At 35.9% G+C, this 26,119-nt stretch overlaps 3 protein-coding genes across 12 annotated transcripts in view; 2 read left to right on the top strand and 1 right to left on the bottom strand.

Annotated features, from left to right (window-relative positions):
* Positions 1 to 5,974: 5,974 nt before the first annotated feature.
* LOC799640 (intelectin-like) lies at positions 5,975 to 12,320 on the bottom strand. 7 transcript variants are annotated; one of them, XM_087261327.1, is made up of 9 exons: positions 12,264 to 12,320; positions 9,417 to 9,539; positions 9,176 to 9,265; positions 8,936 to 9,091; positions 8,049 to 8,296; positions 7,497 to 7,655; positions 7,274 to 7,394; positions 7,043 to 7,146; positions 5,975 to 6,442 (listed from the first exon to the last, which is right to left on the bottom strand). In XM_087261327.1, the coding sequence occupies exons 3-9, from the start codon at positions 9,243 to 9,245 to the stop codon at positions 6,290 to 6,292; spliced, it is 1,011 nt and encodes a 336-aa protein (XP_087117453.1). In that variant the 5' UTR covers positions 9,246 to 9,265; positions 9,417 to 9,539; positions 12,264 to 12,320; the 3' UTR covers positions 5,975 to 6,289. The 7 variants fall into 7 exon arrangements, with proteins under 7 accessions (XP_087117453.1, XP_087117455.1, XP_087117456.1 ...); XM_087261329.1 differs by lacking the exon at positions 12,264 to 12,320 and adding an exon at positions 11,971 to 12,115 and having other exon boundaries at positions 9,417 to 9,482; XM_087261330.1 differs by lacking the exon at positions 12,264 to 12,320 and adding an exon at positions 12,063 to 12,098 and having other exon boundaries at positions 9,417 to 9,482.
* A 237-nt stretch (positions 12,321 to 12,557) lies between these two features.
* Positions 12,558 to 26,119, top strand: part of trpm1a (transient receptor potential cation channel, subfamily M, member 1a) — a 163,654-nt gene continuing 150,092 nt past the window's right edge. The window contains exons 1-3 of one of the 3 annotated variants that reach the window (XM_087260015.1): positions 12,558 to 12,599; positions 18,087 to 18,125; positions 22,596 to 22,748. The gene's annotated coding sequence lies outside the window, so the exon portion shown is untranslated. Of the gene's footprint in view, positions 12,600 to 18,086; positions 18,126 to 18,370; positions 18,459 to 22,595; positions 22,749 to 26,119 lie in introns of those variants that run through there. The other 2 variants (XM_087260016.1, XM_087260017.1) reach the window with 2 other exon arrangements.
* LOC110438775 (serine/threonine-protein kinase pim-3) overlaps positions 12,558 to 26,119 on the top strand; it is a 68,273-nt gene continuing 54,711 nt past the window's right edge. The window contains exons 1-3 of one of the 2 annotated variants that reach the window (XM_087261315.1): positions 12,558 to 12,599; positions 18,087 to 18,125; positions 22,596 to 22,748. The gene's annotated coding sequence lies outside the window, so the exon portion shown is untranslated. The remainder of the gene's footprint in view (positions 12,600 to 18,086; positions 18,126 to 22,595; positions 22,749 to 26,119) is intronic. The other variant, XM_087261316.1, reaches the window with a different exon arrangement.

The raw sequence follows: 26,119 nt of genomic DNA, 5'->3' as shown, positions 1-26,119 counted from the left end.
TGTTAGTTGGCGAGAGACTAGCAGTCTGAGGATCTTTGGTGAATGAAAAGACCAGGTCAAAGCCAGGCTTGGGGTGTGGTTGGAAAAGACTGTTCAACAGCATCTTTTCTTGTGATATCTGGTTGCCTGAATGAAGGAACTCTCTGGGAGGCGACCATGGTCACCAGCTTTTATAAGTATGGTGTTTTAACACCCTTAGTAGCTGAAGTGACCAATGGCAAAGTCACTTTCCCAGTGGAAGTTGTTTTAAAATCTTTATCCCTAACCTTGGTGAATTGCATATCCATTTAAACATTAGAGTTTCATAAAATGGTAATATGTTGCACAAGTATTAACATTATATATATGATAATTTAGCACACCAAATTAGCTCTGTAGGAACATCAACCTCAAATTATCTATGATCTTGTTTAAGTTTGGTAGTGTTAAACACAGATATACTGAAGATTATCACACAAGCAAGAGACTTGTTGCAAACACTTGATTTCACATAGAGAGGGAATAAACCATCACATTAAATCAAGCATATGTATTTAGTCAGTTTGCACAAGAGCATGATAATGTCTCTGTCTAACAGAACATTCCTTTCAGTGTCATGAATACATTTGGAGTTGGATTGCACACTGAAAATTGCTTTTGACAGATGGGAGAGGTAATTTGTGCATTATTTGTTAAATAACACAAAATTATTATGTGTCTGATAGGTGTCACAGAAGGAGGATTTGGACAAGGACTGAATGAATAAGTAGACAGTTTATTGTAACAGGTAATAATAATAATAATTTCTTACATTTATATAGCGCTTTTCCGAACACTCAAAGTGATTTACACATTAGGGGAATCTCCTCATCCACCACAGATGTAGTAATGGATGCAATGTCAACAGGTAAAGTCTATTATCTTTCAGATGGACAGTAGTGGAGCCATGATGGAGTGAACTAGCGACTGATGATGGTTGGAAGACCAGAGGGAATGCACACTAGGAAGAGACACAGAGAGTACTAAGAGGCAAGGAGCTGACAAGGTAAGTATTACTCATATGAACTTTAATAGAATGACCATTTTTTTCATTCTCGGTGCAACTAGGCCGGAAACGGAATGAGGGAGATGCAGGTATCTATGGAGTGGAGTGATGAGCATGGGATGACATGCAGGTGCACTAGTGATTAGTATTTGGGTGAAGGGGATCTTGCTGATTGCGGTGATGGTGAACGGGGTGAATCATGTGACTGTGAGTGGGGAGAACCTGGCCTGGCTGTGACATTACACCCTCTCCAGGGCGGACTCCTGGCCACCCTCTCCTATTATGATGTGGCTGTCTTCCAAGGCCTCTTGGAGGTGGACATTTGAGATGGGAACTATAAAACTCTTGGAGCAACGCTGGATCAAGTATATTTTCATTAGGAACCCAGGACCTTTTCTCGGGACCATAATTCTCCCAACGGACTAGATACTCCAGTCTACCCCATGCTGTCTGCAACTGATGATGACACTGACCAAGTAGATGGAACCTTCTTAAACCAGTAGAAGAGGAGGGGGTTCCTCAGCAGGTCCATATTGTATAAAGAGAAGGGGGTAGAATGGTTTTAACAGTGATACATGTAATGAAGGGTGAATTTCATATTGTGGTGGAAGTTGCAGACGATACATGACTTTGTTGATTCTTTTGATGATGGGGAAGGAACCAACGTTACGGCGAATTCTTGCAGGGCTGTTGGAGACGCATATCCTTCATGGACATCCAGCCTTTCTGGCCAATCTCAAAGTTAGAAATGGTGAAATGACATAGATCAGCGGATGTTTTGTTTTTCCGAACAGCTGAGTCCCAGACCTCCTTGCTTGCGTGGAACCAGTAGTCCATGCTACTATAATCTCTGATTAACTTCCAATAGGAGTTGGCAAACCCAAGGAAGCACTAGAGTTCCCTGATAGTATTAGGCTCTGGTCAAGAAGAGATGGCTTCCACCTTCCTCTCGTCCAACTTGCTGCGGCTGCTGAGATTATGAATCCAAGGAAGTGAGTAGTACACAAGGACTGAATTATAAAGAAAATCCCAAAGTATGTCATTCATAAAGTCTTGGAAGACAAAAGGAGCGTTAGCTCATCACCCTATATTCATAATTGCCATTAGCAGTGATAAAGCCTGTCTTCCACTCGTCACCTTCCCGGATTCTGATGAGGTCATGTGCATTTCTGAGGTCAAGTTTGGTGAGAATGTTGGCCCCTCGTAGATGTTCCTGTGCAGCTGGGATGAGGAAATGAGTAACAGTTTTTGATAGTGATGTGATTTAGAGCCCGATAATCTATACAGGGTCTTGAGACAAAGCCTCCTCTATGTAATCATCCATGGTCTTTCTTTCTGGAATAGAATGTGGATAAACACAGCCATGTAAGGTGGTAACTAGGTGGCAGAAAATATCTTGGAATCCCTTATAGCAGTAAGGAATCTTCTCAGAACAAAGTTCATCTGGACTTTCTATGGAAGTGAAACACAAAAACGTAGGATTAGTAATTTCTTGACTGGATATTCGGGAATACATCCTTTTAAACATTTTTTTTCTCATTTCAAGACCTCTCTGGTACCCCAAGTGAGCACTGGATTGTGCTTAACTAGCCACAGTCACCCTAGGATGATGTTCGCTTGTGGACCCCTCCAAGACCAGCAAATCGATCTTTTACACATGAAATATACCCACTTGTAGCTGGACTGAATCCACAACATGGTTGATATGAGGACGATTTATGGGCTTTATGATGATGAATTGTTCATGATAGCTCTTCTCTGAGAATCTGGTCTTATAGTGGAGCTGAAGACAGAGGGCGCTGGAGATGAAATTACCGTCTGAACCAAAGTCAAGAAGTGCAATCACTGGTAGAGAGATGTTGGGTGCAGTAAGCGTCACAACATTACTGAGGGGTAACATATTTTCTTACATAGCTTGAATTGCACTCACCAAGGGACATGTTGAACATATGGGGCATGCAACTCTGAAATGCCCACCCTTTCACAATATAAAGCACAGATCCCGACTCACCTGACAGAGCAGCTCTGTATCTGCGAGCCTTACTTGGTCTAGAATCAAGTGCTCGGGACCTGGGTCTGGAGGGGTCATGGTAACAGACTGAAAGAGAAGTAGGCTGGTTGTAAATCTCTCTGCTACAGGTTTCCATATAGGCACTAAACACAGAATGGATAACTTGATGAAGTTTTTCAGACCATATGTATCATCAAAGGCTGATAACTGAATTCTCAGTCGGGGTTCCAACCCATGACGTTAGGTGGTCATAAGCACCCTTTCATCCCAAAGGCTGCGAGAACGGGACATTAGGGAATATTCTTGAACAGGCACCATACTTTATTTTAGATGATATAACTGTTCGCCCATGGAAGCCTTTATGGAACCTAGGCATAAATATGGAAGCTACAGCTATGCCTATATGGAAGCTACAGCACCCTTTCATCCCAAAGGCTGCGAGAATGGAATATTAGGGAATATTCTATAACTGTTCGCCCATGGAAGCCTCTTCAGCTGAACAGGTGAACAACTGAAAAATCACCTTGAAATGATCGATAAACTGCTTAATGGATTTTGTTATAGGACCTCTTTGATCCCATATCGTTTCTGCCCATTGCAGCGCCTTTCCTGAAAGCAGAGAGATTATAAACGTGATCTTGGAAACATCAGTCGAATGTAATAGAGATTGCAAACACAAGTGAACACTGAAGAACAAACCCGTTGTTCTCCTCCACAAGGCGTGAGCAGGGCACTGGGCAAAGGACTGGCACTGACCTGCGTTGAAGAAGACATGAGAAATGCGGGGGTACTGGGTACCGGTGGTGGAGGTGCACGAAGCGCCTGCTTCAGTAAATATACATGCTTGGAATGGATCGCCACTGATAATTTTCGGTGATGGTCTGGCCCTCTGTTACAGAAAGAGGACGTGGACAAGATCTGAGTAAGTAAGTAGTTGTAACGGATGCAATGTCAACAGGTAAAGGCTATTGTCTTTCAGATGGACAGCAGTGGAGCTGTGATGGAGTTAACTGGCAACTGATGACGGTGATGAGACAACACAGGATCAGGAGACACACAACCAGAGGAAATGCACACCAGGAAGAGACACGGAAAGTAACCAAGAGACAAGGAGCAGACAAGGTAAGTATAACTCATATGAACTGCATAGACTGACTGTTATTTTCCATGTGACAAGACTGGAAACTGAGTGAGGGAGCATGCAGGTATCTATGGGGTGGAGTGATGAACAAGAGATGAAGTGAAGGTACGCTGGTAATTAGTATTTGGGTGACGGGGATCTTGCTGATTGTGGTCACGGTGAAAAGGGTGAATCATGTGACTGCGAGTGGGGAGAGCCTGGGCTGGCTGTGACATTAGGTCACATTCATTACATGTGGAAGAAATTGTTGATTGAGGTTGGCAGGACTTAAAGAAAGAATGTTAAAATGGATGAAAGATTTTCTTTGATTTATCTTTTAAAATGGTATGGGAATGAGATTATCTATCTATGCAAATAATGGGGCAATTTGAAAACAATGAAGGAAGATAAAATTTATTAAAAAAGAAATACAAGATGCCATCACAAAAGTTGGTCATATAAGTAGGGTTTAAAATTTTGTTGAAAAAAAAAACAAAGGCAATACTTTTTTCAAAATGCAGAAATGGCAGAGAGATTAGATTGAAAATATTTGGTCATGCAGTAGAAAGATTTTCGTGTTTTAAGGTTTTAGGTATATGGTTTGATGAAGAACTTACATTTAAAACACTCACTTTCTTACAACTTAGTCCCTAGTTATCAGGGGTCACAACAGTGGAGCTGGAACCAGCGACCTTCTTGCTGAGCAACTTTTTTTTTTGTTTTGTCTAACCTAAATCAAGAAAATGCCTTTTTTGAAGCTCTCAGCTAGTCTCAGTGCTTTTTCCGTTTTTCACTGCTTTTGGTCCCTTAATGAACAACAAACTTCAATAAGAATGAATGGGAAATGCTCGTTGCTGTACTCAATGTGTGCAGAGAAAATGCGCTGCCAGTAGTCTTATTTTTACAACTCCTAACCAACACCCCTACCCTTGGCCAACAACCTCTTCATCCAGCTCTTGCGTGAGGTTTCTCTACTGGCTGCTTAATTTAAGACCCTCCGCAAGAGGTACAAGCCCCAGTCCCCCAAATCCTTCCAAAGGTTTTGCCTGCCCCAGCAGCTAATACCACACTCAGGAACTTAGAACTCAGGATCTAATATCAGAGATCTCTTCACTTTCTTCCATCTATTCTTCTGTTTTCAACTCTGACGCCAACCCAAGACTCCATCACTTTTACATTTTCCCATATTTTTTTTCCTTTTAAAAGCCATGCCTCCTCCATCCTACAAACTCCCGGGGTTACACCTAAATATCTAAGCTTCACTACTGATACATACTCTGCTTCTAATTACTCCATAATTTACTCACCACCAAGCTCTGCTTGGTGTATAGTAATTTCCTCTTTTAAATGAACATAGTCAGAGTAGTTTTTATTTTTAATCAGCCTCTTTCATGCATTATTTTTATGTTTTGTTTTTATGCATTTTTATTATTTGTTTTTATTTTTATTTTACCTGTTTATTTTATTCTTGTTTATGTAAAGCACTTTGAATTGCCATTGTGTATGAAATGTGCTATATAAATAAACTTGCCTTGCCTTGCCTTGCCTTGCCTATAATGGTGTTGGGTAGTGGCTTCCAAAAGCACATGAATGCATTTTAAAAGGAATCAATTTACATCTAGTGTTAATGTGTCTCTTATAAAGGATATTGATGTGTTTATTGACAATATTTCTAATTTTAAAATGAATTTGAATCTATTTTATGTGTTATACATGACATAAGATGCATTCATAACATTTTATATTGTATGCCTTTTAAGAATCCTGATAATAGTAGCCACAAACATTTGGAAACATGCAGACTGTAAAAAAAGTGAAATAAGATTGAACAGAACCTATTATCTTTATTTGAATGCCATACATTTGTATCCACTTTTGAACAGCAGGAAGAAACAAACAATTAGAGGTTTTAGATCTAGCAGAAGCTCATTAAATAATTAATATTAGAGGCTGATTTTCTGTTTCAGTTCCAAACACCACGACCACATATTTATTAATTACAGATCAATATAGAGGATATATAGTATATGCTAAAGAAAAACATTCAAGCCAATAATTGCTTTTCCAACATTCAGCTGTAAACCACTGTGGTATGTCCTGGAGAGAAGGATAGAGTGGTGGTGTTTTTAGGTTTTCAGCGATAAAAGAGAAGTACAGCTGCTTCAGTTATCTTTTTGGATGCACTCCATCCTGCATTAGTGCCATAACCATCCCAGTCAAAACCCGCAAAGTCCCCACACTGTCTAGGGGATGCCTCAGGAAAATATCCACCACCGCCAATACAAATCTGCAGGAATATAAATGATAAAAATTCAACTTTTAAAAATATATTGGTGTAGTAAATGTACATTTTTAATGTATTACTGTAAATGTACTTCAGTTTCTATGCTCTACATTATGAAATATTGACATTGGTGAGTACCACTGTTACATTCTCCAGCTGGAATGCCTACGAGCTCCACTAAAGGGCATCATATTGAGAGGGGTCTGGATGCAGACCTGGTGCAGTGCAATCTGGGCTGCATCCAATGCTTTTTAATGGGCTCAACCCCACTCTTCACAGTGACGTCACTAGCTCCATTTGAGTGCATTGTGTCTGACATCTCAGCTTGCATCAAGCTCAGCTTGTATCATAAAGGCTGCATCCAAATAGTATTGATAATATTCTACAGTCTTACACTGCAGGGGTCTCATTTATAAACGAGGCGTGCACACAAAACAGATGGGCAAATAAGCACTACGCACACCTTCACTCAGTCTTGTATCATGGTACAGTATGTGTATTTCTTAACCATTCTTTGTTACCCAAATTGTTTGAAGAACAACCATCATGTCACAAATACTGTCTATATATTGATTTAAATAATCAAGAATAGTCTTAACTCACATGTTCAGAGTTACAGCCAGTCGGTTTAACACCTGAGCAAAGAGCCAAGGCTGCTTTTTCAGTATTGAAGACTCTGAATGTGATGTATCCAGGTGCAAAGTTTGCTTGAAAAACAATCATTAAATTAAATACATCTCAACATTGATGATGCTTTATAAAAAAAATATACATCACTGAATCACATTCACTGTTACATGGCAAAAAAAATATTGGATCGAGGTGTAGCCATACTTCTTGTATTGGGACCATACAGTAATTTGGTAGACTCTGTATTTCCAGTATCATACACGATTGGGACAGCAGGTCCGTTATCGATGTTGCATGACCCTAATCCATACTTCAGAGGGTATTTCTATGAGGTGAGAATAAAAATAATTTAATAACAATTTGCCTGTATTTTTGACAAATAGTTTTGTCAAATCTTAGCAAAACTCATAACTGGTATTTATCTGACCTTGAATAAACTGAAAAGGTTTCCTCCATGTTGTGTAAGGAAGCGATTTTCAGTGTGGTATCTCAGGAAGGAAGCAGTGGCCCAATTTTCCAACTCACTGTTATTAGGAACGTGCCACACAGATACATCCTGAGCCGCAATATCGAAGTATCCAGGATTCTGTTACAGAAAGAAAATGGACCATTATTTTGATTGTTACTCTAGTGTCTTCATTTTTTTATTATAGTACAGGGGCTGTTGACAACTTGGCTATTTGAATGGCTATGAACATTTTTAGTTGGGCATTTATTTTCAGAAAAACACACCGTTAAATAGTTTCAGGCCAGTCTTGACCGCATTACAGTTTCATATCACTACACTGAATAATGTCAGATATTTCACAGCCTACAACATCCAAATATAGAACAAAATAAAAGACTTTGGATAAAATGTCATTAAGTTTGATAACCAACTTTGCAATGACCAAATCACTACCTCTAGTGTTTAATATAATTCATTGGCTCAATGGTTATTCTTTACTTTTTATTAGCGAAAAGTAATAATAATGTATACCTTATAATCGTCACTTGTAGAAGCCTCCACACTTCCAAATGTGACTGTATTAGCCCATGTCCCTTCACCATTAGGCCTGTTTGGGTCATTGCCCTGCTCGCTAGACCAGCGGTCACCAACTGTACACTTTCCGTACATGTTGTTTTCATGAACACTGGCCACCAGCGTCCAGCCGCCGCCTGCAGTGGTCATGTCACAGTATGTCTGGTAAAGGACTCCTTTTGAGGAGATCAGGTAGTACAGGCCATCTGTGTGAACAAAACATTCTTCGGATTAATTTTGCGATTACTTATATTTAAAAATCTCTTGCTTTCTTTCTTTCTTTCTTTCTTTATATATATATATATATATATATATATATATATATATATATATATATATATATATATATATATATATATATATATATATATACATATGAGCAATGACACATGAGTAGCAGTGCGAAATGGCTGCATATCGGCACTGGTAGGAGGCGTGCGTTTGCCCCAGGCCGAGTGCCTTAGTGCCCCCACCAGTGCCGTTATACAGCCATATCACACTGCTATGAGTGTGATATTGCATTTATACAACAGTTTGACAGCATAATTATGTATATAAAAACAAAATCAAACATGGAGACTCTCAAAAACCCTTTTGTATGAGGAACTACTGAATTCAAATTAAAAGCTGACAGTTAAACAGCTGAGCAAGCATCTTTTAAACGACACTTTAGATCTGTAGTGTCTGCTTGTTGCTGGCTGAATGTGGGCGGAGTAATTCACAAAGGGTAAAGAGGCTGCAGGGGTGCTGATATTACTTAAATATATCACGGCTATCAGCCAATCAGATTCGAGAACCAGACAGAACTGTTGTATAAATATATATATCCATCATAATGAACATACCATCATAAACCTTATACTTGTCACGAATTTCTTTGCAGCTGCTTGCAGCATAATTTGCAAATATTTCAGCATATTTAATCCTGCCCTGAAGTTTTGCTATTCCAAGATTGGGGCTGGCTTCTCCATTTGTCTTGCATGGTATTTCTTGGTCATCCACTGGAATGAGACAATAAAGACATAAATTTTAAAATCTTAAAATAAATTTGTTTCAGTGAAAGAATATTAATAAAGATTACTTACAAAATACAATACTTGCAGCCTCACAGAGCAATAAATTAAATGAAAGACTGAGAAGGATCCTGAAAAACATTTTTTTCCAAGGAGGACAATCTGTGAATGAAAAGAGAAAAGTTATTCATAGCTGCATCAACACTGCAAACGGAAATTACCCTTCTTCCTTCAGCGTTTTTGTGAAAGATTATTTTTCTTTTTTTAATTATTATTTTACATTTTCACAATTGTAGAATGCAAGAATTCTTACATATTTGTTTCTTTTGTCCTTGTCGTGAGTTCCTTTCCTTTGAGTTAGCGAGATCTTTCGATGCTTCTGGTTTTTGGATCAATCCAAGAATAAAATTAAGAAGCTTGGTGTAGCCTATTTATACTTAATCAGGAGTGAGATATAAAAAAAGATCTGAAACTCTCATCTTATATTAAGCCAAGATTAAAGCCTATTAAATAAACATATGAAGAACATGCGTCATAGAATGAGTGAAATAAGGATTCTGTTGACCTAGAGATCATTGTACTATAAAAAACACACTGAACTTAAAGCATACTCAAATCTTTATCAGGGTGTGGATTTTTGGCTGTAGTTCACAGGTATAAAAGTTCATTGTTAGTTGTCACTCAAACATCTTTCTGTTAAACAATTCATTTGTATGATCAACAAGACTTTTTTGCACAATGTACTGTATGTGGGGAAATCTTGGCATAATGGAAAATTCTTGATTGTGTGGAGTTCTGTTAAAATGACTGGATTTCTCCATGAAAAAAAAAAAAATAAAATAGCTAAATATGACACACACACACCCAATAAATGACATTTGCTCTTTGATCAAACTATTTATTTAAAATGAGATGAAACACCACAATTCTTGATTCTTTAATTTTTGGGGACAGTCTAATAGTTTTTTGTTCACTTAATTAAAATTTGTAAAAACAAATAAATGTATTTAATTATTTACATTCAGCTTAATCTCTTATTTATCAAGGGTTGCCACAGAGGAATGAACCACCAACTATTGCAGTACATGTTTTACACAACGGATGCCCTTTCAGCCATAACCCAGAACACAATTACATTTACACATACACATACACATACACACACACACACACACACACACACACACACACACACACACACACACTCATGTGGGGGCAGAACATGCAAACTCTAGAAATGCCAACTGGCCCAGCCAGGACTGGAACCAGCAATCTTGCTGTGATGTGACAGTGCTAACCACTGACCCGAAAAAAGAACAAGTTAACCTAATTCCTTCATGTTATCCCAACACAAATCAGTTTTGTGGAAACCATTTTTTTACAGTGCAGTTTTAGCCCCAAAACAGCTTTTATCGAATTCAAGCTGATACATTTAATAGTCCTTGATTTAAGTGATAGTTTATCAAAAACAGAAAATGTACTCATTATTTACTCTCCCTCAACTAATTCCAAACCTTTATGAGATTTTTTCTTTTGTTAAACCCTAAAGAAAATTGTTTGGAAAATGTTGGAAACCTGTAACCATTGATTTTCATAGTAGGCTAGTTAAAACAAATATGAAGGTCAATGGTTATCATCAATTTTTAAAAAGACTAATATTGTGTTTAACAGAGTAACAGAGGGTTTAACATGGTTGAGTAAATGATGACAGATTTTTTGTGTGTGTGAACTATCCCTTAAGCAAAGCACTGAATCATCAAGTATCACAAAGATGATGAAAGATAGAATTGCAATGGTTTGATTGATGCCACTAGAACCGAGAAGTAACGTGCCTCAGGGTAACAGTGTGCCAAAACACACAAATGCATTCTTGGCAATTTGAGAGCCTGTGTACGTGGCAGGTACACCTGTGAAAAGCCTCACGTGCCCAGATATTGTGATATGCTGAGGAAATACAATTAAAGTTAGTTTAATTATGTATAAAGTGTTTATTGATATACAAACTTGTATGTATTTTGCTTTTTAACTTCTTTATAGCCACATTAAACGCACAATTAAGCAGAAACTGAGAAGTTTTTTTTTAAATCGAAGAGTATAAAATTGTGCAAAAGGTTTTGTAAACACGACAATTAAATGTATCATAATGGTTCATAATAAATTCTTCCCACACTCGCACTTAAATACTTGAGCCACAGAAATAACTAGCCTGATCTCACGAGGAAACGTTATGTTTTGGTACCAGCCTTCATGTAAGTAACCAATAATCAAGAGCAAGGAGAAGTGTGACTTGTGTATTTCCAAACGCTGAAAACCCACAACCCTATACTTTCAGTCTCCCAACTACTAACACATTCACTGCTAAGTTTTATATATATGTGTATATATATATATATATATATATATATATATATATATATATATATATATATATATATATATATATATATATATATATATATATTTATATATATATAAAGTTTTACTGGTTAATTAAACTAAAACTCATTAGGAACTTTTGTTGATAAGTTACTTTTTAGAGCAGGAACCACGTGACTGAGTTGCGGCGGTTAGACTGTATTTAAATATGCAACGTTTATCTCGATGTTTATCTCGTTGGCACAACGAGCTGTTATTAAACGATATGATAATTATTATTTCTTCTTTGCTTTTAATTTTTCTCAAAATTTAAACAGAAAGTAAAATAAAAACGCCGAAACAAAAATGCCAGAGGGGAAACCAACAAACCGGTGAGAATTAAGAGCTGAATCAGCAACAGCTAAATTAAGTTAACGCTAACGTTAGTCCAAAGTGACAAATTGAAGAGTTGATAGTTACTGATATTTAAACTGACACGATGATATTGTTACCTGGTGTAGTGGACTATTCCCTCAGCATACATTAACTATAATTTATTTATTAATTTTTTTATATAACATCCCTAACGTTAACGTTACTCAACTGTAGTCTAGCGTAGTAAGAAGTGTCTGTCGAACAAAATATTAGGCCTAAATAGGATTTAACTATACATATACAAATAAAAACCTACAAGTAAAATCAGAATTAATTGTTCAATTGTGATTTTGTGTACAAGAAAAAGAACCATTTGGAATTAGTTTTTCCATTACAGGACATATCTACAGTAATATCTACTTAGGATTACTTCAATAGATGCGTTGGATGTGCTGCAGAGATATAATATTTAATAATAACATTTTGTAAAATAAAGAAACCAAACTTATCATTTTATATTTTTCTGTAGTTGAACCTCATATAATAAACTAGTAATTATAAAATAAATCACTGGAAATTTGTAATGTTTTGCTTAAAATATCAAAAATGTACGTAACGTTAATGTTTTTTTTAGGAATAACCAATGTGGCCCGATGCTGACTGTAATAGGCACCTGCCACAAGAGGGCAGTACATTTACTTGAATTGTTTCTTCAAAAATCTTCAACTGGAGATTTTCCAAGCTACTTCCTCTTGCTGACAAACTGGTATGTATTTGTGTTAACAGGCTTTTAAATTTCATAACCAAGTCCCAATGCACTTTAGCAGAAATAAATTTGTCGTGTCAAATGGCATGATCTTGTGTATTTGTCATTTTAGTCGTAGGTATTTTGTAACAGTGTTGACACTATAGACCACTGGCATACACACACCGTGTCGACATTCTGACCCTCGGTTATTGTAATAGAGACCTCCTGGTCAACTACACTGCTATGATCACAATTTGAAAGAGCATGAATAATAGATAGTGTGCACTGCTGTGTGTTTTTGGAAGGAGGATGGTAGTAAATCATCACACATGACAGTTTTTAATCTTCCAGATTAATGTCATTCTTCAAGATGCAAGGAGGAAAGAGTGATTAGTGTGCTTGACTTTGTCATTGCTCCTTTCCTTTATTGTTCTTCTCTCATATCTACATTTTCTTTTCTGAAAGCTCCAAAACGCTTTATTATACAAAAAGTATCTGTGACGTTTCAGTATATATAGTATATACACACACACACACACACACATATATATATATATATATATATATATATATATATATATATATATATATATATATATATGTGTGTGTGTGTGTATGTATGTATGTTAGGGCTGCACAATATATCGCTTCAGCATCAATTTCACAATGTGATCATACGTAATAGTCACAGGATATGCAATGTAGAGTTTGTATCATAATTTATCATTTGCATGTAAGTTTTATGCCTGTGATTGTATAATGATTCATTCAGGTATAATAAATTCTACCATTTGTGACCCTAACTATAGTTCATTTTATTTAATTATTAAAATTTTTATAATTTAATTACTGTACTTGAATACTGTTAGACAATATGAATTTCTCACATTTATCTGTTTCTAACTTGATTTTGTAAGATATTAATTAATTTTTTTAATGAATTTTAGAATGCATATTTTAATTAAACCTATTCAGATGCAGCTTATTTAAAAAAGCATGCTTTTTAAAGCCAAAAAGTTTGTGTTATAAATTAAATGCTGAATCTTAATATTTCTTCATACACTCACCGGCCACTTTATTAGGTTCACCTGTCCAACTGCTCGTTAACAAAAATTTCTAATCAGCCAATCACATGGCAGCAACTCAATGCATTTAGGCATGAAGACATGGGCTGAGTCCAAAACCGCCTACTACTCAGTAGGTACTGCATTTAATTTAAACGTATTACTCGGCCGTTAGAAAAGTACGTTCTATACAGTATGAACGTGAAAAGTATGAATGGAATTCGCACGTACTACATCTGCCATTTTGTCATGGTCATGTGACCTACCTGCATCAATTGCGTCGCTTTACTCCCATTCATGAATTGCATGGGATGCGCACTCTAGAATCTCGCCGGAAGTAGTAAGTCATTCGGGTACTTCTCGTATACTGATTTTCAAATTCTAAGAATTTGGACATTCTACTCGGCTCGCATAATGATTTTAGCGTACCATATAGTATGGAAGTATGTGGTTTCGGACGCAGCCATGGGCTGTTTCTCAATATGCGTTCTTCAGCGGTCTTGCGTCCTCGTGTTCTTGTGAAACGTGTTCAGTAGCTGCCTAAGTTCAGTTCCAATACTCAACACTGCAAGTACGGAGGACACATGAATCTTCCCGGATGTGATTTTGATATCAAAGATGTACAGATGCAGACTTGAGTACCGAACTCGCTCTGGAAGTCCCAGTAGTCATTGCGGCCTGAGGTGGGAAGCGCTGCGTTTAATTTAGATTTATTATTAAAGTTCAGAGATATCATTTATTTATCTCAGGAGTTTTCCTAAATAAAATGGTGACAGTAAACATTTCCATGAACATCTTAATTAAGGAATAAATACATGTGTTTGTTTGCTGAAATTCATATTAAAATAGGTTTTATTTATATTGTGCATAGTATATTTAGAATGTTTTTATGCAAAGTATATATTTTAAAAAATGGAAAACAATAAATCGTTGCATGAATGGTGCACTGTTTAAATAATTTACCATTTAAAAAGTGTGAGGGTCATGTGACCATCAGGAAGAACGCAGCATCTCATTTCTTAAAGGACGCATTCTCTGCCCTGGCGGTCTCCTGAGATCGTTCTTCTGAGGACACCTGGCAAGACCGGTCTCCAGAAGAACGCAAGTCCGTTCTCTGCGTTCTTGGAATTGAGAAACAGCCATGGTCAAGACGATCTGTGGCAGTTCAAACTGAGCATTAGAATGAGGAAGAGAGGTGATTTACATGATTTTGAACATGACATGGTTGTTGGTGCCATACAGGCTGGTCTGAGTATTTCAGAAACTGCTGATCTACTGGGATTTTCACGCACAACCATCTCTAGGGTTTACAGGGAATGGTCTGAAGAAGAGAAAATATCCAATGAGCGCCAGTTCTGTGGGCACAAATGCCTTGTTAATGTCAAAGGTTAGAGGAAAAGGGCCAGACTGGTTCGAGCTGATAGATAGGCTGCATTAACTCAAATAACCACTCGTTATAACCGAGGTATGCAGAACAGCATGTCTGAATGCACAGCACGTCCAACCTTTAGGCAGATGGACTACAGCAGCAGAAGACCACACCGAGTGCCACTCCTGTCAACTAAAAACAGGAAACTGAGGCTACAATTTGCACAGGCTCACCAAAATTGGACAATAGAGGATTGGAAAAACGTTGCCTGGTCTGATAAGTCTCGATATCTGCTGTGACATTCGGATGGTAGGGTCAGAATTTGGTATCAACAACAAGAAAGCATGGTTCTATCCTGTCTTGTATCATTGATTCATGCTGGTATTGGTGGTGTAATGATGTGAGGGATATTTTCTGAGCGCACTTTGGGCCCATTAGTACCAATTGAGCATTGTGTCAAGGCCACAGCCTACTGAGTATTGTTGCTGACCATTGTGGTCCATTTCTTTATGACCACAGCATCTCCTGTGGTCCATCTCCTGATGGCTACTTCCAGCAGAATAACGCGCCATGTCATTAAGCGTGAATCATCTCGGACTGGTTTCTTAAACATGGCAATGAGTTCATTGTATTAAAATCATCTCCACAGTCACCAGAGCTCAATCCAATAGAGCACCTTTGGGATGTGGTGGAATGGGTGATTTGCATCATGGATGTGCAGCCAACAAATTTGCAGTAACTGCGAGATGCTATCGTGTCAATATGGACCAAAATCTCTGAGGAATATTTCCAGTACCTTGTTGAATCTATGCCACGAAGGATTAGGGCAGTTCTGCAGGTAAAAGTGGGTCCAACCCGTTACTAGTAAGGTGTACCTAATAAAGTGGCCGTTGAGTTTATATACTTTGTATGTGTTTCAGATTCAATAACTAGAAAAAAATATTGTTTTGAATATTATTTCTGTAGACGAAATTAAACAGACATGCATACACTCCTTTAATATTTAAATCTAACATAATTTATACATGTATGTGTGTGTTTAGTTTTCACTTTATCATTACATAAAACTCATTCATCTAATATTTCTTTCTAAATGATACTGAATTAGTTTTCGTGCAAATGACTCTTGTTTTCTGCAGCTACAGGCTATTGCTGAGGGCTGGCATCTATAAACGCCCGCCAGCACACCCTCGCAGACCTAAACACATATTTGTATTACAAAGCAAACTCAATTGTGCCATGGAGCAACCCTGATCAATCAGTCATGTGCTCAAAGACAAACCCAATCATAAAGGCACAACACATTCACACAAACGCAGCACTTCTAATGGACTGGAAGAGCGGAGGAGGCCAAACTCCGCAGGCCACATATAACACAAACGCTGGACGTCTCATTGAATTAGTATCACAGTGTGAAAGACAAAGCACTGGCAAATGTAAATGAGGCCAGACATGCAATACTGCTGATTGGACCGATATAATTAGAATCATATTGCCAGGAGTCTTATTAAGAAGCAAGGGACATAAATAAACCGGGAAGATGAGTTAATAGCAGCCGGTTAAAGTAGCTCTTAAATATGCTAAGGCCAGCTATTCCTGTTTATCCATGGCCCAATGATAATCTGGTTATTGATGTGCGGGTGCTATCAGAGGTGAACGGTCCCATCCTTGAGCTGCTGGATGCACTGGCTATTTTAATTTCAATTATTTAGCTGAGTAATTAGGGTGAAGACAGCAAGTGAATGCCATTCCTCTGGCTTAGGAGTGCAGTCACTGTAACCACACAACTGCGAAAAGTTATGCTGAGTTAGACATACACTGGGTGATCAAAACTGTGCGGTCAGGTCTTTTTTTTAAATAAATACTTTTATTTATTGAGATGCATTACTGTTTCTTTCATTAATTAACAAATTTGTCTAATAAACTAATTAGGGCTGCTTAATGTATAGTTTCAACATCGACATCACGATGTGATAATTTGCAATAGTCACATCGCAAGTATTTGCAATGTTGAGTCTGGATTATAATTGATCACTCTGCAAGTGTTTTTTGAGGCCTGTGACTGTTTAAGGGTTTTAAAAGCATTTGGGGAAAATAAAATGTACAACTTTTTACTTTTAAAAATTATAACGATAAGTTTTTATGGAATTGTTCATAAAACAAAGACTATGCAGTATTATTTTACATCTGATTATTGAACTACTATACCTGGATACATTTTGACTCTTTGGAAAACAATAAAACACTATCTTTATTTAGCATATTTTTCTTTATTGAATGTATCCGCTTGTAGATTGTTTATTATACAAATAATGTGCTCAATAATATTATTATGTTTACTATAAGAAGTCTTGCTGTGCTCAAGTGCAATACAAATAAACTTGAATTATATTTTATGCACTACCCTACAGAATCTTCCCAATCAATCTAAAATTCTAGATTCTTTACAAAAAATTGTTCAACTCATCTAATAAACATGTATTCATTTCACAATATGTATTGCACAATAAAAAATATAGCAATGTGTAATTTTTCCAGTATCATACAGCCCTAAAACTAATCAATAAATGCAGAGGAGCAAATTATTTGACACAACTTTTTCAAAATGAAAATAAAAATGAATTCCTAGACACCAAATCAACATGTTTTAAGGCTTTCTAAAGGATAACAGAGGACTGGAGTAATGGCTAATGAAAATTCATTTTAACCTTTACAGAAGTAAATTAAATTGTGACGCAGTGGCACAGTAGAAAGCACTGTTGCCTCACAGCAAAAAGGTCGCTGGTTTAAGCCTCAGCTAAGTCAGTTTCCATTTCTGTGTGGAGTTTGCATGTCCTCGTGTTCACTTGGGTTTCCTCCAGGTGCTCCGGTTTCCCTTACAGTCCAAAGACATGCGCTATAGGTGAATTGGGTTAGCTAAATTGTCCGTAGTGTATGTGTTTGAGAGGGAAGCTGTGGCGCAGTAGGTAGTACTTTTAAAATGATCTGTAAATATCTGTAATTTATTTTAATCTCACAATTGTGTTTTTGTTCGTTGCATTTCTGGTTTATATTTTTCTGTTCTCTTCTTAGGTCTCAGTTTGCTGAATTGTGACTTCAGTTCCCACGTGTGTGAGTTAATAGGGTCTCTCAATCTTACAAATACCAGTTTATAACTGCTCTCATAAATATAAATAATGTTGTATACTAAAAGTAGTTTAAAAAATTAATAGAGAGACTATTTCATATTCTAAATTAAAAGTCCCATTATGGGCTGTAAACTTGGAAAGGTAGCATGCATGTCTGTCTTTTTAATGATCGTAGATGTTAAGATTGAAAGTTAAAATTAGTTTGGCTGTCTTTCCTCATTTTTATAGCTTACAAACCAATGGGGGTGGCGTGGTGGTGCAGTGGGTAGTGCTGTTGCCTCACAGCAAGAAGGACTCTGGTTCGAGCCTCGGCTGGGTCAGTTGTCATTTTTGTTTGGTGTTTGCAAGTGAAATATTTTTACTTTTGAAATTAACTTTTCTATTTGAATATATTTAAAAATGTTATAATTTTTTTAGTGATTTCAAAGCTGGACTTTAGCATCATTACACCGGTGACATGATCTTTCAGAAATGAAAATATTCTCATTGACTGCTAAAGAAAATTTGTATTATTATTATGTCGTTGTTATTGTTGTGAATTGAATAAGCTAAATTGGCCGTAGTGAATGTGTGTGAATGTAAGAGTGTATAGATGTTTCCCAGACTGTGTTGCGGCTTTTAAGGGCATCCGCTGTGTAAAACATGTGCTGGAAAAGTTGGCGGTTTATTCCGCTGTGGTGACCCCTGCTTAATGAAAGAACTAATCATCATTAACTTGTTATGTTTTAAAAAGAAATTAAAAAAGAAAACACATTTTTATTCATAATTTGTAAAATGATACTGATTTTAAATGAATTCAGGCATGGTGCGTAAAAGCAACTTTAAAAAAAAAAAAAAAAAAAGCATAAATATCCTGCAGTTGTAAAACATTTCACCGGCACTGTACAGTATATAATGAAAATTACATTTTCGTAATGTAATGAGCAAACAACAGAAGGTAGAATGCATTTATATGGAGACTATTAAATACAGCTTAAATAAAAGAGCAGCTGGGGCTGGATGCATCTCATTATGTGCACTTTAAAGTGATGCAGCACGTTGCACTGGCCTCTGCTGCTTTACATATAGATGTTGCGATTCTGTCATGGACCCCTATTCTGATGACACCCGGCCCTTTCCTAGATTGCATGTATAATTTATAGACAGGGGTGCCTTGAGTTCATTTTCTGTTGTTTATATCTGCTTTGTACTTTTCTTAATGCTAGTTGTTGATTCCTCTTGAGCGTGTCAAACCCTCAGTGCTAATAATTGATTTGCAGACTGAAATTTCTGCACAGGTTGTTCTGGCCAAGAAGAGCGTTCACTTGCAGGGCCCTTAGAGATGAATATAAGATTCCCCCCTCAGCTTTATGAAAGAATAGAAAGAATGTACAATGTATTGTCATATCTTGATTTCTTATTTTGAGTGAGGCGTACGCCACGTGATAGAGTAAAAATGAGAGACTGTCAAATGATGGAAACTCCTCGGGCCTCTTACACTTACGCTATCTGTTCTTATTAAAATTTGGTTATCGGCAATTCAGTATAGTGAAAGATCTGTTTATAGTTACCAAATAATCTAACCACAGAGTTAAGGGATTAGAAAAATCTCTATCTGTAAATGTGTTTTTATTTTCATTGAGAGAAACAGACAAGCATTATGGATTTGACTATTGTGAATGGATGTGAATGAACCCTTGTGCACTGTTCAAGTTTACTACGTTCATACTGAAATTTTTTTACTACATTTCCACTAAAAATACTTTGCTACTAAATTTCCACTAAATTTAACTGCTGTAAAAATGCATCAGACAAATATATATATATATTTTTTTGTTTATTTGTCATTCAACCTCTGATCAAAACAGACCAAATGTTTTTTTAAAAAATACAGGATTTTAATTCTTTAATTGTCAAGTTTATAAATGATGATACTGGTTTAGTGAAAAACAAACAAAATTTGTTCTTTTTAATATAAAAACAAATTGTTAAAAAGATTTTTAACCTTTTATCACAGTCTTGGACTTAAAAGATTAGTAACAACATTGCCTTTGATGCATCGTTTGTTTTTGTGCAGCATACGATCTTCATGTTTTCTCCCTAATTTACTGTTGGTGGCTGTTTTTGGCCTATTGACATCAGTTGGCACCATTAACCGTTTAGATAGGCCTTAGTTTAGATAAAAAGCTTAGTTTATGGATTTTATATGGAGTTATATAGGGTATAACAGCAAATTAAAGTGTGCATGTGTCTGTGTGTGAGAGTGACCTTTGTGCACTTACCAATGTTTCTGAGAAAATCAAAATATGCATCTTAGCTCTCCGAACTACATGGAGTTAATAAAAACAAACACTGTATTTATATATACACTGTATTATAACAAATACAGTGTATGAAAACACCATCTCTTCGTTACAGAAATTGGAAAAAATAAATAAACAGGGGGCTAATAATTCTGACTTCAACTATATATATATATATATATCATACACACACACACACACACACACACACACACACACACACACACACACACACACACACACATATATATATATATATATATATATATATATATATATATATATATATATATATATATATATATATATATATATATATATATATATACATACTCACACACACACACATAGTTGAAGTCAGAATTATTAGCCCCCCTGAATTATTCGCCCCCCTGCTTATTTTTTCCCCCAATTTCTGTTTAACAGAGAGAAGATTTTTTTTTAACACATTTCTAAACATAATAGGGTTAGTAACTTATCTCTAATAACTGATTTATTTTATCTTTGCCATGATGACAGTAAATAATATTTACTAGATATTTTTCAAGACACTTCTATGCAGCTTAAAGTGACATTTAAAGGCTTAACTAGGTTAATTAGGTTAACTAGTCAGGTTAGGGTAATTAGGGAAGTTATTGTATAATGATGGTTTGTCCTGTAGACTATCGAAAAAAAATAAAGGGTAATAGCTAATAATTTTGTCCTAAAATGTTTTTTTTTAATTAAAAACTGCTTTTATTCTAGCCGAAATGAAACAAATAAGACTTTCTCCAGAAGAAAAAATATTATCAGACATACTGTGAAAACTTTCATGCTCATTTAAAAAGAAAAAAAAATCAAAAGGGGACTAATAATTCTGACTTCAACTGACTATGATAAATCAAGTAAAATCATTTGAAAATGTTGACAGTGACATATTGGTAAAATACAATAGACAAAACAACTGAGAAAAGATTTTTTGAAAACTATTTTTCTCATGGCAGTGCTTACATTTGCAAGGAATTGCTCTTATTAGATTTGTGCAATATGACAAACTATATTGTATGGACAACATAAAAAATCTATAATTTGATATTATTTATTTTTGGTGTCATAAATACATTGTAATGCTTTATGGTGATGAAGACAGAAACATAAATAACAACATTGTGAGAGTTGAAATCTTAAAAACACAATGCTTACATTTAGCAGTTCATTTAGGGACTTTTGTTGCTGTTGGACTTGCAATCATTCGTTTTTAAGAAAGTTTTATATTATAATATACATTCATAAAATATAATGTTTTATATTTCTACATTTGTAATCAGTCATTTGCCTTGAGGTTATAAATAAAGTGAAATAATATGATCACATATGAATGAGCACAGTGTATATATTAGTAAAAACAGAAATAGTCCTTTACATGTGGTCAATATATTCCTTCATTTTCTTTTCGGCTTAGTCCCTTTATTAATCTGGGCTCGCCACAGCGGAATAAACCGCCAACTTATCCAGCTTGTGTTTTTAAGCATCTGGTGCCTTTTCAGCTGCAACCCATCTCTGGGAAACATCTATACACTATGGACAATTTAGTTCACCCAATTCACCTGTACCGCAGGTGGGGGAAGCCGGAGCACCCGGCGGAAACCCAAGCGAACGCAGAGAGAACATGCAAACATCACACAGAAACGCCAACAGACCCAGGCGAGGCTCGAACCAGTGACCTTCTTGCTGTGAGGCTACCTACTGCGTCGCCTGTGGTCAACATATAAACTATTAATTGATTAAATAATACTTAGGTTTTAGACTATGCTTTATTAAGCCGGTTTAGTTTTTGTCAGCTTTGCATTTTTGACTGTTTGGCACCATTTTGTGACTGAATAATGCTCAAGTTTGTATGTTCCATCAGCTGTTTTAGATTCTAACAGCTTTGTGTTTAATTCAAAAATTGATAAACCATTATATATTGGATATTGGATGACTTATTATGTGATCTAAGATTTTTTTGTCACATTACTCAGCCCTAGTTCTTATGCATCAAAAGTGATTAAAAGCTTATAAAAATTGATCCTAGTTTGTCACGTGCTGTTAGTTTTAGATCACAGTGTTGTCTAAAGCACTGCATGCTATATAAATACAATATGTTCAGAACAAACATTCTGGTTTCATCTTTATTTACCCTCTCATTTCAGACGGCTTGTTTGATGCCTCTCTGTCATGAGGAGACGTGTTGAGTGCTCGTTGGGGACTTGTGTTTGCCCCGTGGCCATGAGAAGAGTGCAGTGCTTTCTCTCAGCCTGCAAACAGAGACGCTTTCATTTCCGCGCCAAGTGCTTCTGCCCTGGGTGAGTTTCCCTTCTTTCTCTCTCTCTATTTCTCTCTCTCTTTATCCAAACACATTCACTGCACTGCTTCTGTTACACACACACTATCAGTAAACAACAGATTTAGGCCTAAAACAATGTGACTCCCGGTGGACTTCAATTATTTATAAAATCAAACAAGTACGGCTGTTTGTTATGTGGGCGGCCTTTGATGAATATAAGATAAATGCCCTGCCACAGTGAGCAATCCTGCTTCCTTCCAAAGCTAAAACAAAGTAAACTTATGAGGAGGTCATGCGCAGTGTCCCTCTCCCAATGAAGGTTGACCTCGAAAAAGGCTTATTTCTGTCAGTCAGTGGTTGTTTTAGAGGACGCTTTTATTAAAGCAGCTTGAAACATAAGGGAATAGTTGTTGGTGATATCAATGTAAATACTACTGTTCAAGAGTTTGTTTAGAGAAAAGTTTGTATTGCAGGTCATTTCTGTAATATCCATTTCTGTGACATATAAAAAGTCAAAATTATGACTTCTTATAAATTATGAACTTAATACAATTTTGTTCATTAAATGTCATAAATAGTTTTAAAGTCATAATTATTACTTTATAAAATATAATTTTGATAAAATAATTTAAACTCTTAAAGCAAAAATTACAAAATCATAATTAAGACATCGGAAGTCATAATTTCAACTTTTTATTTTAGGATTATGGTATAACTATTTCATGATTTAAATTAAGCGCTTTTTTCTATTGTGGTGGAAATTGGCTTCCATAATTTTGTTCACCAAATCTGTTTGTGAATTGTTTGTTTGGTTGTTTGTTCATTCGTTCGTTCGTTTGTTTATTGCAGGTGTCACACAATACATTGTAATGCTTTTTCATAATTTATATGAGCGCAGTATTACACACCATTATTTTTTGTGTTGTTGTTGCACCTGCAATCCTTAGTTTTCGTTTGTTCGCTCCTTTGTTCTTTCGCTCATTCATTTTTAACCTATAAGTGTTCAATTTTATTGGGTTTCATCTTGCATGGCCTTGAGGGTGAGTAAATTAACAGCATTTTGGGTAAACTAAATTTTTTTGTGGAATTGTTTTTTGGATGATTTAATAAATATTATTAACTATTCAAAACAACAGGATAAAAAAATATTTTGTAACATGAACTAGGGCTGCACAATATTGGAAAAATCTAATTGTTGCGATATTTTATTTTTCTGTGATCAATATATATGAATACAGGATAAATAGAATTTGACGTCTAACAGTAACATTGAATAATCACAAAGAAAAAAATGCTTTTCTTACTTTGTCTCATTTCTATTCCAAATAACTTTCAACAATATTGTTTTTGCTTTGAAATAATGATATTTGGACTAAAAACAAGACAACAATTTTAAGTAACAAAAACATTCTTTGCATAAATCATATAAACACAGTGATTAAATACAATTCTGTAGCTTCTGGTTAACTATAATTTAGACTCAACATTGCATATCTTTGTGATGTGACTACTGCGGATGTGCACAATATCAATGCTAAAACGTTATGTTGTGCAGCCTTTATATAAACTGTAACTTTCGTCATTTTATCCAGTTGTCAATAATGCATTCTTGATGAATATATATATTTTTAAAAAGGTTTATATTATATTGCTGATCCCAAAATTGACATTTTTTTAAGGTGATTTATCTGATTTAATTAAAAAAATATGAGTTTTTTTTTTTTGACAATGAAGCGAATATATATAGATTGAGTCTTTAGAACTGAGTTTAAGTTATTTATAGCATTATTGGTTTAACATCCGTGGAACCTCTCAATTCCACACAATGTTCTTTACAGTGCAAAAAAAAAATTGTGTGATTTGTGTGAACGGGCAGCATTGTGGCTCAGTGGTTCGCACTGTTGCCTTACAGCAAGAAGGTCGGAATAAGGTTTGAGTCACAGCTGGGCTAGTCCGGGCCAGTATTTTTGTGTGGAGTTTGCATGTTCTCCCCGTGTTTGCTTGAGTTTTTTTCAATCCAAAGACATGCGCTATAGGTGAATTGAATAAGCTAAATTGGCTGTAGTGTATGAGTGTGTGTGGGTGTTTTAGTACTGGGTTGAAGCTAAAAGGACATCCGCTGGGTAAAACATATGTTGAAATTGTTGGCAGTTCATTCCGCTGAGGTGACCTCCGATAAAGACTAAGCCAACGGAAAATGAATGAATGAATTTGTGTGAACATTTTTTATATTTTCCACACTAAATAAAACATGACTTATTTGAGCACTCTTTACTACGGTTCTTTAGAAGACCAAAAATGTTTCTTCAATGGCTTAGCATTTATTTTTTAACAGTGTAACAGAATAATTATTTCTTTTTGCTGTTTCATGAAATAGCATTTTTTATTTTCAAGTTATCCAGACATAATTATTTGATATCATATGCACGCATAAGCATCTATACATTTAATCTTTCTTCAATTTAAAAGCATGTCCACAGACAGAATATTATGCAGGCTTTGTATTCAGACACTTTCATAATTTTGTTTTAGACTTTCCATCTGCATATTTAAACTAGTAGTATAGTAGTATAGTTCAAGATTTGCGTAGTAGTGTCCACTGAATTTGTATCGAATGATATTGTGCTGAACCAAGATGATCTGTCATATCCATACAGAAGCATGTGCTGATCTGATCTGAGGTGTGTGTGAGTGTGTGAGTGTGTGAGTGTGAGTGTGAGTGTGTGAGTGTGTGAGTGAGTGTGTGTGAGTGTGTGTGTGTGTGTGTGTGTGTGTGTGTGTGTGTGTGTGTGTGTGTGTGTGTGTGTGTGTGTGTGTGTGTGTGTGTGTGTGTGTGTGTGTGTTTGTGTGTGTTTGTGTGTGTGTGAGAGAGAGATAGAGCTCTTGGAGTAATTGATGGAGTTGGATGGGCATTTAATGTTGCGTGTTATGATGCTTGAGATTTTATTACAGAACTTAATTACTTTTTCGTCCTTTGTTTTCTTTACCAAACAGTCTTGCCACAATAAACAGAATAACATCTCAGCAAATGCTTAAGTGAACATTGTACCGTTCAGGAAAGGAAATAAATAAATAATTAAAGATGTGTTTTCTGCTAGTCAGCGCTATCCTCAGAAGCCAAAACTAAGAGAAATGTGTGGGAGAGTTTCATTTATGATGATTCAGTTGTGTAGAATGTTAATGATATTCTGAATATGTGATATATAATTAGGCAATCATTATATTTATGTATACTTTGCAGTTTCATCAAAGGATAATGTGAAATATAACTATCATTTCATATCATATTCATATCATATAATATAGATGATTTAAGATTCACACAGTAATGCCTCAGATCAACACAGTTTCATTTCTGAATCTGTTTTTTAAATGAATCAAGGGCACCCA

Source organism: Danio rerio, chromosome 7 (assembly GCF_052040795.2).
Source record: "Danio rerio strain M-AB ecotype USA chromosome 7, GRCz13ab, whole genome shotgun sequence".
Classification (NCBI taxonomy): domain Eukaryota; kingdom Metazoa; phylum Chordata; class Actinopteri; order Cypriniformes; family Danionidae; genus Danio; species Danio rerio.
Note: the sequence above shows the minus strand (reverse complement) of the source record. Positions and strands in the feature narration are given on the sequence as shown.